The sequence below is a fragment of the Fistularia commersonii genome, chromosome 1, assembly GCF_037954325.1.
Source record: "Fistularia commersonii isolate RoL2024-O1a breed Wild chromosome 1, RoL_Fcom_v1.0, whole genome shotgun sequence".
Lineage (NCBI taxonomy): Eukaryota > Metazoa > Chordata > Actinopteri > Syngnathiformes > Fistulariidae > Fistularia > Fistularia commersonii.
The window spans coordinates 14,372,122-14,385,453 of record NC_141284.1 but is presented as its reverse complement, the minus strand read 5'-3'; the positions used below and the strand labels follow the sequence as shown (position 1 = coordinate 14,385,453).

The following is a 13,332-nucleotide window of genomic DNA, read 5'->3' as shown; positions in this document are numbered from 1 at the left end:
TCACAAGGCACCATTATCTGGGAAAAAAAAACAGAGTAACAGAAAAAAAATTGACAAAACAATTCTGATTGAAAACTGTGAGGAATTTCACCTTATGGTAGATTCCTGGCTGTCATTATGCACAACTGAGCTGCCAGTACAGCTGAGTGTTGTGATAAGACAACAAATTAATTGGCCTACTACAGTGTAGAATTAAATATAACAGTGGATAAAAGACCTCGAGGCGCTCCATGACTAATGACTTGTTTTAAACAGCATTCAGGGCGTCATCAATATAATAATAAAGCCGCTGTTCTTAGACAGAAAGAACTACCCCCTGTTTAATCTCAACAACGATGATGATCTGATGACCGAAGCAAGAAGCGCATAGTGATAGGAAAGGAGGGTGAACAGATCAGAAGGTTAACACAGAGAGATTAGGGAATACCTGAGGACCCAGTAATCTTGGCTGAACCTAGTTATTACTCACTCAAATTTTCATCATAATTTCCTCCACTGTGTCTTCTGAAGTTAATGTCAGTCGCAGCACAAAGTTATCAATAAATATCATCCTGCTACAACTGCAACAATGAAATGGGTACAGTTGAAAAGTAGGCTGTGATAATGCTTCATTGCCCTTCCCTGGGAATTCTTTGATCCCTGGGGAAGAATGTGGGCCAACAACACCAGAGCAACTGCTGCTACACCATTTCTTACCTCTGTAGCTGGGATGGTCTGCCTTTTGCCGCGAGGGGCCTCAAAGTAAAAATGCTCTTTCGCAGCGGTGTTGACTTGAAGTAGTTTTCCTGTCAATAAAGAACCCAGTGGGCTGTAGTAGTTGATTGTGTTTCTAGATAAACATTTTGAATCTATGACAGGTTCCACAGCATGGATTAACATGATTTATTCAGTGGTACAGAAGTATGTTTACCTCTCTTATCCCAGTCCAAATGTGTAATGTAGTTCAGACATCCTTTACACACTCCAACTCGTTTGCTGCTCATTACATTATAAATATCCACAAATGTGTCTCCCGATGCTACCGCAAGGTACTTGCCGGAACCTGAGTAATGAAAAAAATGCAGGAACAACTCAAATTCCTATATCATACCATAACAAGAAAGCTAAGTTAGCTGGCTGCTGAACAATCTATGCCATACAGAAAGATAGATTTCCACAAAAGTTTGGAGTCCTATGAAATGTAGTATATACTTCAGGAGTTACATGATAATGAAGCTAGACAACTTTGTTAATCACCTTACATGAGATTTGTCAGCAGCTATTAGATGATTGATACAAAAAGATGGACATCTAATTAGCTTCCAGGACTTTTTTTGGCATCCTTGAGTCTCTATAATAAGCTCTAGAAAAGAAGATGGTACCAGAGACCTTGTGGATTAGACTTGTAGACATCTATAGCTACGTACAAGTATTGTTGTGAATCACAGTATAATGTTCATTACAGCAAGCAAAAATAGGTGGTACCCATTGCTCAAAATGCAAGCTTGATGATTTAGCTTTCTACACAGAAACAGTAAAAAGAGAAGTGGTGGTTTCAAACTGTTAACTACATATTAAGAAGCTAGTTTTTAAATAGTTATATGATTTGAAGGTCTTATGAAGTGAATCAGGTGGTGAACTAATCCACTGACTATGCTGGAAGATAAGCAAGGTGGTAAATTGCTGTCAGAAAATTAACCATTCTATTTTAAGACTAGAAGTCCCCCTTTAGTGAATAGTGGCCAAATTAAGGGAAAAAAGGCCTTTTCACTAATATGACCTGTTAGGTAAGGAACTCAATGCATACATGTTAAAACAGACAGACTGCAGCACAGCAAAATCTCAATTGTTAGCATGTTGCATATACCAGAAGGCAGCCTAAATACAGGCATTTAATGCTGTACAGAACACACTACTCTCCAAGCCATCTCTAAGATGTCATCAAGTTTCTTCATAGATTGCATTAAGCATTTTCAATCTTTTTTGGAGTTATTGGCATGAAATTCTCGAGGGGTTCTTCAAGATTAGCAGTATTTCAAACAAATCACAACCATTTTGTAACTGAGAATTATATTACTCTATATAATGACATCTTGTGTGAGATATGAGGCCTCTGGGATTTAGGGTTCTTGGGCAGAGAAGAAGGATACATTGAATTGTAAATTAAGGTTAAGTGTCCAGCTGAGAGACAATTTAGGTTTTTGCTCTCACTTTGCTCAGCATCACTGTTTCATATTTCTCTCTTGAGGACAACCTGGCCTTGTTACAGAAACCATTAATTTGGGTCAGGGCCGAAATAAGGTCCCTTCTGACTTACAGAGGGGGAGATCAGTACACCGCCGAAAGTCTGCAACACATCCTACAAAAACTTGAATACTTTGAAGGGCAAGCTGATTTTAAGGCCTATTTACAGCATAAACTGCAAGGCAAGGATATCTGGTACTGGTGAAAATATGGAGTAGAACAACAGACCTGGAGAGAATTTGATATCTGAGATTATGTCCTTGCGATGGTGGAAGGACACCAGATCCTCCAGGGTGTCTGCGTTAACAATGAGGAAGCTGCCGTCATTCAGACCGACCGCCAAGGCTTTACCATCAGGGGAGAAGCTGCAGCAGCGGCCACCTGTGGAGGACAAGGTGTTTGTTAAATGCTTAGACCAAATGCAAAATAGACAAGTGAAAAGGAGCTCATCTGCTATTGGCTCACCTTTGCGGAGCTTCCGTACAGCCAACATACAGTGGCTGGGGGAGAGGTCCCATATTCGTAGAGTTTTGTCATCGCTGATGGTGGCACAGAGAGGAAGATGGGGATGAGTGGCCAAGCCCCAGACTTCACCCTCCATATGACCCTGAGCGTGCACAAAACAGCATTTAGAGTAAAAAAAATGTTTTTAAGAAAATTCAAGGGTGGAATATAGTTACATTATCACACTAAATTAAAACATACACAAATTATAGCAGCCAAGTCATGTTAGTGGCCTCATTTACTTATGACATAGTTTGAACAATACATTTATTGTCCTCACTTGCACTATCCACGATCCATCATCACAGGCATTATATAGAGTGTAAAGCACTCTATATTATGCCTGTGATGACCCATGCATATATAACTTTCACACAGTTATCCAGCAAAATAGAGGTTCAGGAGTAACCTTTGCTATACTCAGATCCCATCTCTTACTACCATCAGAATGTGCTTGTACATTTTAAAAGGATAATCAATAAGACCAAGCCTGCCAACAGACAGTGGAACCAGGGCCACTTAACTAAATTAAATTAAATTCAAATCTCGAGCGATTTGTTCATAAGTGTGTATATTTAGCCTACCAACATACACACATCCTAAACATTGCCAAAAGCATGTGGTTTTTTTTTAAATTATTGTTTACATCTGACAACAAATGGATACCTCAGATGAGGTCCTCTTTTGTTTGTGATACTATGACCACCCCTGAGCAAGAAAAATCACAACGTGTATCACTAAAGGTAGACTTTTCTGTAACGGTAACTATCATTACTTCATCATGGTTTAAAAACAAAACCGTGAGTACATTTTCTTTTCACTCAACATATTCAAAAAGCCATCAAAAGTGTTTTGCTCATTCATGTAATCATTTCCTTGATGAAAAGAAGCAACCTACAAACAGTATAGGACATACTGTGGATAATAAAACAACTCACACAGACGGATGAAAGCATATTTCATTTGACAGGGTTTCCATACAAGAAATTTCAGAAAACCTGAATATGTGTTACCACATATTATAGGCACATGTAACGGGTTCACTGGAAAAGTTTGTCATTTGTAAGGGTTTCCATACAGGAGTTTTCAGAAAACCTGAATATGCGTTACCACACATTATAGCCACATGTGATGGGTTCACTGGATAAAAGCAGCCATTAAAGGCCATTCCTGGGTCAGTTGATGAAAACCATTGCAGAGGTAGTGGGTACACATAAGCATATGTAAGGAAAACACATGGATGCATTTTGCTGTGGTTTCCAATTAAATATTGGATTTATCATGGGTTCTTGGATCAGTTCATGGTCTGTGCAGTCTCCTCAATGTTGCATACACATTTTGTTTTTTTTTTAACTGCAATATCTGCAGATATTATCTGCAGTTATCTGTTGTATCGCCAATGGTAGTGCAAATGGGATGAGATTTCAGTGCAACGTTAATGATTCACCTTTTGCATTATTTATTAGTATGATTTCTTTGCCCACAATTTTCAATATGTCCGTTAAGTTTTTACTGTCTGCAAATAGAAAACTAAACCAAAAACATCTACAGCCTTTGTTGTTATTATTTATTATTCATTAGGAAAAAATTAACTAACACAAGTCCTTGAGAATTTTGCTTTTACTACCCATCCTACATTGTATTCTTGGATCTGTGAATTTCAATTACCTGAACCAGCAAAGTAATAGGACCACTCTTGTCCACTTCTAAGATCTCTCCATTCTTGGTTCCCACCAGGATGTGACCGTGGCCCAGGGATATGGCACGTATGGATGGGTTGTCCTCCAGGAGCAATCCTACATTTTGATGGATTACAGCACAAAGTCAGGTTGAATCAGAATAGCAGCATGTCATTTCAGCTGAAAATACAGTGTTCGAAATGTACAGTTGTGTAGAATATACTGTCACCCAAGACAAAAACGTAGAGCAGGAGATATCTTTACCTTTAGAGCCTGGAGCAAGGACTGCTCTCTTGATAGCGTAGGTCTTGAGGCATCTTTCAAATGTGTCATCCCACAGAGCAACAATACCATCTTTCCCTCCAGTCACAAATCCCTACAGTGACAGTAATATTAGTTTATTTAACTACAATTAACTAAACTTATATCTCTGGATTGGACCGAATGCAAATAAGCAGTAGCTTTATCCTGCTGAAAATTATTTTAGAATACAAATCACACCATGTGCAACATCTATTTTTCAAAAATAATATAAAAATATTGTTAATCATGCATGTTGGTCTTCATATTATTCTGATGCAATATGAGTATTTATTTGTAAGTTGCTGCTGAATATACCTGTAAATCTGCTGAAACAGTTTGCATTTTCTTTTCTATACCTCTACATTTAAAAAGTCTGAAGGAAAAAAATCAGATACATTCCAAGAAAGAAGAAAGAAGAAGAAAGTCTGAAGAAGAAAGAAAATGTCCCCAACCTTTTCCAGTGCGTGCATGCTGAAAACAGGGCCATCATGGGCTTTGACAGTCTTCATTAGGAACATTTCTCTCCAGATGCAAATGTCTCCCGTGCACGTCCCAGAGAACACCATTTCCTCCGACCAGCCATAAACAGCACACATCATCGTCTCTGTCTTCCCCATGTTCCCCTTTCGCCCAATTAGCCCACCGCCTGAAGGAGAAACAGAAAATCAACTAAGTGCGAACCCAAAGTTCGGCTTGTCAGATACTGAGAAAAAGCCTATAGCTCTCACCTGCTTTATGCCAAAACTTCATGTGTTTCACACCAGCTGTGATGAGCTTGTCAGGCAGGTAGGGATTTATTTTGACAACAAATATCTTGTCTTTGCTTCCCCTGGAAAAAGAAAAGAGAAAAAAACAAGCAAAAATCTCTTCAATTTATGATCCTTTTAGTGTGAATTCATTGCATTATTATGTACAGGATGACAAACATGAAATAAAGAGAACAAGTGTTGAAGCTGTAGGCAAAGGAAAGAAGGGCCGCATTAATGTGGACATTGTAGATATGAACATAATATAATAAATCAATCTAATACATAAAACACACAGCACTGGATCAATATTGAAGAGAATGGCTGAAACTTTCCTTCCTGTGCTGTGCAGATACAAATGAGCACAGAAGAACAATTGGTTTACTGGTTTATAAAGCCCAAGAGAGACATGATAAAATGACATGTATTGTCACCAATGTTTGCTCAATAGATGGATCATCTGGCAAGATGAAAAGGGTACTTTGAAGAGCTGATGAATGCGGAAAATCAAAGAGTGAAGGGTAGAAGAGATGACTATTGTGGGCCACAACATAGCAGGGATTAGTAAAGGTAAAGTGTGAAAGGCATTGAATAGGATGAAGAGTAGAGAGGCAGTTGGTCCTGACAGTTGGGGAAAAATGTATTTAGTCAGCAACCAATTGTGCAAGTTCTCCCACTTAAAAAGTAAAGAACTGTAATTTTCATCATAGGTACACTTCAACTATGAAAGACAGAATGGAAAGAATTCTGGAAATCACATTGCAGGATTTACAGTCATTTGGCAGACACTTTTATCCAAAGCGACTTACAAAAAGTGCAATTCGGTCACGGAAGATCAAAAGTTCCAGTAGTCGGAAGTCAGAAGTGACCACTCAACCAAATAGCCATGTCAAAACCACATACATACATACATACATTTCTTCGTTATTTTTTTTTTTTTTCGGGGGGACTGGGGGCTAAGTATGATTAGTGGGGTAGTGCTTAGTGAAGAGGTATGTTTTCATCTGTCCGGAACCTCAAACAGTCACACTCCAAAAGCCACTATGGCCAAGACCAAAGAGCACTCAAAGGACACCAGAAACAAAATTGTAGACTTACTCCAGGTTCAGAAGACTGAATCTGCAATGGGTAAGCAGCTTGGTGTGAAGAAATAAACTGTGCAAGCAATTATTAGAAAATGGAAGACATACAAGACAGTTGATAAACTCCCTTGATCTGTGGGTCCACACAAGATTTCACCCTGTGTGGTCAAAATGATCAAAAAAACAGCGAGCAAAAATCCCAGAACCACACAGGGGGGACCTAGTGAATGACCTGCAGAGAGCTGGGACCAAAATAACAAAGGCTCCCATCAGTAACACACTACACCGCCAGGATCTCAAATCCTGCAGTGACAGACGTGTTCCCCTGCTTAAGCCGGTACATGTCCAGGCCCGTCTGAAGTTTGCTCGAGAGCATTTGGAAGAGGATTGGGAGAATGTCCTATGGTCAGATGATACCAAAACAGAACCTTTTGGTAAAAACTCAACTTGTGCTTGGAGGAGAAAGAATGCTGAGCTGCATCCAAATAACACCATACCTGCTATGAAGCATGGCGGTGGAAACATCATGCTTTGGAGCATCATGCTGTTTTTCTGAAAATCAACCAGGACGACTGATCCATGTAAAGGAAAGAATGAATGGGGCCATGAATTGTGAGATTTTGAGAGAAAACCTCCTTCCATCAGTAAGGGCATTGAAGGTGAAATATGGCTGGGTCTGTCAGCATGACAATGATCCCAAACACGCTCCCTGGCAATGAAGGAGTGGCTTCATAGGAACCAATTCATGTTCCTGGAGTGGCCAAGCCAGTTTCCAGATCTCAACCCTGTAGAGAAGCTTTGTAAGGAGTTGAAAATCTGTGTTGCTCAGTGACAGCCCTGCTGTCATCACTGCTCTAGAAGAGATATGCATGGAGTAATGGGCCAAAATAGCAGCAACAGTGTGTGAAAACCTCATGAAGACTTACAGAAAACATCAGTCCCCTGACATTGACAACAAAGGGTAGATAACAAAGTACTGAGATTAACTTTAGTTATTAACCAAATACTTATTTTCCACCATACTTTGCAAATAAATTATTTGAAAATCAGACTGTGATTTTCTGGATTTTTTTTCTCATTCTGTCTCACAGTTGAAGTGTGTCTATGATGAAAATAACAGGCCTCTCTCATCATTTTAAGCAGGAGAACTTGCATAATTGGTGGCTGAATAAATACTTTTTTGGTCCCATTGTACATGATAAATAATTAAATTTAAGTTAGTCATCTTGTTTATTGTTCATCATTTAAGCCTCTATGATGTCTGCTTAAATATTAATATTTAGAGTTGTCAGAGGTAAAGTTGTCTCAATATTGCCTTTTCCACTGCTCCCTTTCTTCCTCCATTGTTATTTTCAGACTTATTTTGCCTTTCCTTGCACCCTTGAAGGTCTCTATTTATGTGCCACCTCTTCATATTCCCTATTTACTCCAATTTCAGGCCCTCCCTCTTACACACAGTCCTCTTTGCCTAGCTGTAGACCACACAAAACTGTCAGGCCCCGTTTCCTTGTGCTCTCCTCACTGTACTGCTCACCAGGCTCTGCAAAGGAGAGGAGCACAGCTCAGAGCTATCTCTGAGCTGTGGTGAGAGTCTGGTAGAAAAGATACGGAGAGCAACCAGCATAAACTGCTCTCAACTTGCCAGGGGGAGTTTCAGTGGAGTGTGGACAAGATATGAACATCAAGCAGGACGTGAAACAAAGTGAGGACAGAGATATTCTGTTATCCAGTTATTCAAGTTTATCTGCTGTGAAATTGAAGATTTAATTCTTGAGAAAACCTCTGTTACGTACCAATTCATACTACAGATCTGATAGTGTTATCAGCATGTGCGTATGTCCACTCTATATCTGATAGCAGCGATCATTGACATCAACAGAATCGGAAAGCAGACTCTGACGCACTTTAAGTCCATTATGTTGCTCTGGACAAAACAAAAAAGTTTCAATTTATTTCCATTGAAATGGGGTCCTAAGGCTGAGTGTTTTACCGTTTTCAATAACCTTTTAATACTTTTTTAGATTGTTATAGCATAGTTGCTATCTCCTATAAATGAAGTGACATAATGTCATTTAATCCTAAAAGCCAGCAACACTGCCTCTTGGAAGCACAGTACCTCTTTTTAATAATGAATCCATATTTGGAGCCTTGAGGCCGACTGACTCCAACCTTTCAAATCCTGGCAGGCTTAAGTGTTGCAGTGGAGCAGCCTCTTAATCTAAAAGGTAATTTGTTTACTTTCATTCATTCCATTAATAATGCTGTCTGCCCTGCACAGCAAAGTGGCTTCAATTAAATCCCCATTTATTGACCACCTTATTTCAATTTAAATGGTATCAATGATTTTTAGAATGAACAAGGCGCTTTGTCAAAATTTCTTTTGTTTCCAGACAGCAGCAGCTCAATGCTGAAAGGGCCTACTTACATTAATGTAAATAATGTTGTGCAACCTCACTCACCTCATGGCTGAGAGCTTCTCACCCTTCCTCCAATCCCACAGCACAACGGTATGGTTGTCATCCAGGCCCACAGAGGCAAGTCGTTTGCCGTCCGCTGTGGCAGGAAGTGAAAACAAACACCATCAGATGCAGCACAGGCTGTTCCAGCTTCTGGTCTTTGTTAACAACATAAAAGAATCTTGTGAGTTTGATCAATAATAGTTGTTTCGCTAACACTAATGATGAACAGCAAGCTGCCTCTTCTACCTTGAAGCTCTCAGACCACGCTGACTCAAAAGCAGCAGAGAATGTTTCTCCAAGGTTAGTTTTTAATCAAGGGTCTTGCCAATGTAGCATTTTCACATGTAAAATGTGATTTTTTTTTCATATCATAGCATGATGATTTTTGATTCTAAATTGTTTTGTTGAATATGCTTGGATTAGTTGACAAAATGAACAGCAAAAACAGAAATAGACACTACCTGAAAAGTCCAGAGTGCATACTCCAAGCTGGTGGAAACCCTTCAATACAGACATTGGTTTTAAAGTTTCTGTGTCCCATATGTGGATGGATGAATCTCGGCCAACCTATATAGATGCATAAAAAAATATTTTGATATATATGTATATAAAATAACCGAGTGTTTTAAGTTAAAAATCTTGTCTATAACCTGGCCTGTCGCTACAAAGTCCTTCAGAGGATGGATGGCCAGGCAGAGAATGTCATCATCATGGCCCATGTAAAAACGTTGAGTATTCTGCTGTCGATTGTACACAACCCCGACGGCAGCGACATGGAACACTATCTCTCCAGTCTGGGTGTAGAACAGATTACTTCTGCAGTCATAGCCCCTGTAGCTGATAAGACAAAGACACAGATGGTGTGGAGGCATGGATGGAAAAAGAAATAATATGATTGATATTTGCAAGCCTCTAAATGGGAGTCATTTTGGAAATAGTTTCTTATCAATTTCCTTACCCGTGAATGAAGTGCAGTTTCAAACCGCTGCCAGGTGCTTGTTCTCTCTTCTTCATTGCCGTCATTCGATGTTTTTCTTTGCGCTGCTCTTTTAGCTGAGGTAGATCTTCTTTATAAACCTGAATCATGGAGAAACATTTGCACTTTTACAGTTTAGATTTTAATGTTGATATGGTATGGGAGAGATGGTTAGAGAAGGAAACATCTTTGATTGCACCACAAACCTGTCGTTGATATGTGAGCTGAGTCTCCTGTTCAATTTCTGAGTCCATCTCAGGTACATCTGATTGATCGGAGTCAGACTCCTCACTATTAGATTCTGCTAAGGTCTCTGCAAATAGAAACAAGATTACATCGCAACTGGACATTAAAATAATTCTTTACCTCTGGAACAAATCTCCCACCACATATCCACAGCTAAGAAAAAAGAATCCTCTTTCAGTCGGCGTGAGAGCCAACCATATAATAATAGAGTAACATCCACCATTTATTGGAAGTCATGCCTTACAGTGACATTGCTTGAGAAATGTTTTTAATGCTGATGCAGCACACGGAAGCCATGCCAAGACAAGGCAATAACTGAAACTGGCAGCTCTGTATGCCTCCTCTAAAGATCCATTAGGAAAATTAAAAGGAAGGGCTGTGTGAATGTAGTTTAATTTCACAAAGCGCATCTGCTCTCTGTCTCTGGAAAAATATGACTTAGAAATGACAGTGCACATCCACTTTCCAAGCTTCATTGTCGTCATTCTAATTAATTTTTCCAAAAATGCTAGTTAACAAAGATGAACATGATAAATAGCATGGGAAAGGAACAATTTAGTACATTATTTTACAGTTATTTAACACATCAAGTTCTCAAGGCTAATGGAATGAGCAGTGAACTTGCATTTTTTTGCTTCGCTGACATTGTGGAAAATTACTGTGAACTTCAAGCCTATTAGAATGCTGACAGAGGCTGAAATTATTTGTCCAGCAGAAAAAAGGTTCATTTAGTGAAAATTTTGAAAAAATCCCAGCAAAAATGGTATTGCATTGGTTTAAAATTCAAACTCTATAATTCAAGTTGCCTATTCATAACAAAAAATAAATGCTTGGGGGACTGTAGACAACATGGAGTGGAGGAGGAGATTAATTTTCTTAGTCTACTCACCAAATCGACACTGAGGGTAATATTCCTAAGTGGATGGGTTACTGTGTGAAAGTTGCAGACTTCATGATAAATCCAAGTATAGATTTAAAAAGTGGAGTAAATGGTGTCTGAGGCAGTGTGTTATCTTACCTTGTGGTGCTATATGTAGAAATTCTTTAGATTTCCTCTCAGGTATAAACTTCCACTGGAATACTGAATGATCAGCCCCACCAATCGTTATGACCCACTGGTAGTCATGAGACCATCTCGCATTTGTTATGTGGGCTGAGTGACCTAAATACTTTTTGAATTTTGCACCTGCAATCAAATGAAAAACTTAATACAGTAGGCAATGGCATGAAAATGTTTGTTCTGAAAATACTTTTTGTACCTTTTTTGATACATGGATAACGTAAAAGTTTTACTAATCCATAGTCATCCGCTGTTACTAAGACTTGATTGTTAAAATTGGCATCCACAGAGTTGATATCATTGATATCTGAATATTTGGGCCATATTCCATTGACCTCAGGGCCCAAAACACACGTCCATGATGCCCACTGTACCATCTTCAACTCCTCCCTGTTCGTCACTTCCTTGCCACCTCAACAAAAGACAAAAAGGTTTTATGTTACAAAGCAGCACGACAGAAAAAAAAAAAAATCAAGTAACAGTAATTTCCGCTTTCTAATTTTACATAAAACATGCCCCTACACCTTTAACCCTTAGAGAACACAACAAGAATTATGTTGTACTGACTTGGGATCCTATAGAAGAATCTCCTGCCACTGCCATCATTTGTCTGAAGATGCTTGCTGTCTGTGGACCAGTCCATGTGTGTGATAAAGCTGCTGGAGCCAATGCACTCGCCCACTTTCTTGTACCGCTGCACTACGCCATAGATGTCCACAGAGTTATCATTGGAGCCAACGGCCAAATAGACACCATCAGGGGAGTATTTCAGCTCATGTATAGCCTCCTTCCTGTCCTTGATGTGGACCACTTCTGTCATATCTCTGAAATAATAAGATTATTTACTCTGAAAAAAAACTTAAATTGACCAAATCAGAAGTTGTTGGGTTCTTCACGTTAGAATCATTTAATCGTCCTCTATTCCCACCTGACTCTGAGCACAGTGAATGAACCATCCTTCATTCCCAATGCCAAATGAATACCATCCGTGCTCACAGCTGCACAGCGGATAGGCTCCTCCATGTTACAGCGAGCGATCAACGCATGATCTATAAGGCTCCATATCCTATATTAGGGAAGAGTAAAACAAATGCAGAAACCATGTTATGAAATGGCATCAATTCAATCATTGAAAGCCATGGAAACTCACTTAAACAGTCTCAACCACGCAAACATTATGTTTGTTGTTCTCATAAATGTTACGTTTTTGACTACATATTCACATTTGTTTAAGCGTTGGGATTTTTATAATATATACATAAAGGAATTGAAAAGTGTCTTTGACCATTAACAAACATGCACCCAAAGTCACCACTCAAATGAATACATTTTAACATCACTGGCACAGGCCACCACATAAAAAAAGCATTCCTGGAATGTAAAATATACATAATTTGAAAATGTCTGTATGACCACAGTACAAATGTCACATCAAATTATCTCTGAGGTTGCAACACGAGTTTCACCTGACTGAACGGTCATCACTTCCTGTCATAGCAAGAGGCTTGGTGGGGTGCACAGCCAGCGCCCACAGCTCACCCTCACAGTGACCCTGCATGATTAGGAAAGGCTTGTTGCGGTCATGGACCACGACCTCAAAGATTTCACTGTCCTGTGTGCCAACCAGGATGTGATCTCCCCGCCAGCACACACTGCGCACCGACAGCCCTATCGACATAAAACACATTAAAACTCAGTCGAAATAAGATGTATGTAATACATTTACAAATACACATGAAGTGGGACATACGTTAGCTAATTCATGTTTTAAAAGGGGCAAGTGTTATGATCAACAGAGGATGTGTGAATTGCTGTCTGCAGGCCACCTAGGTGGAGTTTTTGACAAGTTTTTGACAAAAACAGAATGGCAGCCATATGTCTAGGGTCACCTGGGAATAACAATGAGATAAGGATGGAGGAAGCACGTGCTGTATAATATAATGTGAACATGACATCTAATATTGCGTTAAACTGCAACAGCTTGAGCTTACTAACAAAAGAAACACAGGACTAGTATGGAGACTGCTACATACAGACTGACATGGTCGTTAACT

The 13,332-nt window shown here is 39.4% G+C and overlaps 1 protein-coding gene across 2 annotated transcripts in view; it reads right to left on the bottom strand.

The window, feature by feature from the left end:
* The window catches only part of eml5 (EMAP like 5), a 49,550-nt gene that overhangs the window by 18,745 nt on the left and 17,473 nt on the right, over positions 1-13,332 (bottom strand). For both annotated transcript variants that reach the window (XM_086149584.1, XM_086149593.1), the window contains 18 exons: positions 12,745-12,946; positions 12,207-12,344; positions 11,846-12,102; positions 11,478-11,690; positions 11,237-11,404; positions 10,179-10,285; positions 9,955-10,073; positions 9,647-9,833; positions 9,458-9,563; positions 8,997-9,090; positions 5,438-5,538; positions 5,162-5,355; positions 4,671-4,782; positions 4,396-4,523; positions 2,689-2,830; positions 2,452-2,604; positions 911-1,042; positions 697-785 (listed from right to left, as the gene is read on the bottom strand). In XM_086149584.1, the coding sequence (XP_086005710.1) occupies positions 697-785; positions 911-1,042; positions 2,452-2,604; positions 2,689-2,830; positions 4,396-4,523; positions 4,671-4,782; positions 5,162-5,355; positions 5,438-5,538; positions 8,997-9,090; positions 9,458-9,563; positions 9,647-9,833; positions 9,955-10,073; positions 10,179-10,285; positions 11,237-11,404; positions 11,478-11,690; positions 11,846-12,102; positions 12,207-12,344; positions 12,745-12,946 (2,642 nt within the window). The remainder of the gene's footprint in view (positions 1-696; positions 786-910; positions 1,043-2,451; positions 2,605-2,688; positions 2,831-4,395; positions 4,524-4,670; positions 4,783-5,161; positions 5,356-5,437; positions 5,539-8,996; positions 9,091-9,457; positions 9,564-9,646; positions 9,834-9,954; positions 10,074-10,178; positions 10,286-11,236; positions 11,405-11,477; positions 11,691-11,845; positions 12,103-12,206; positions 12,345-12,744; positions 12,947-13,332) is intronic.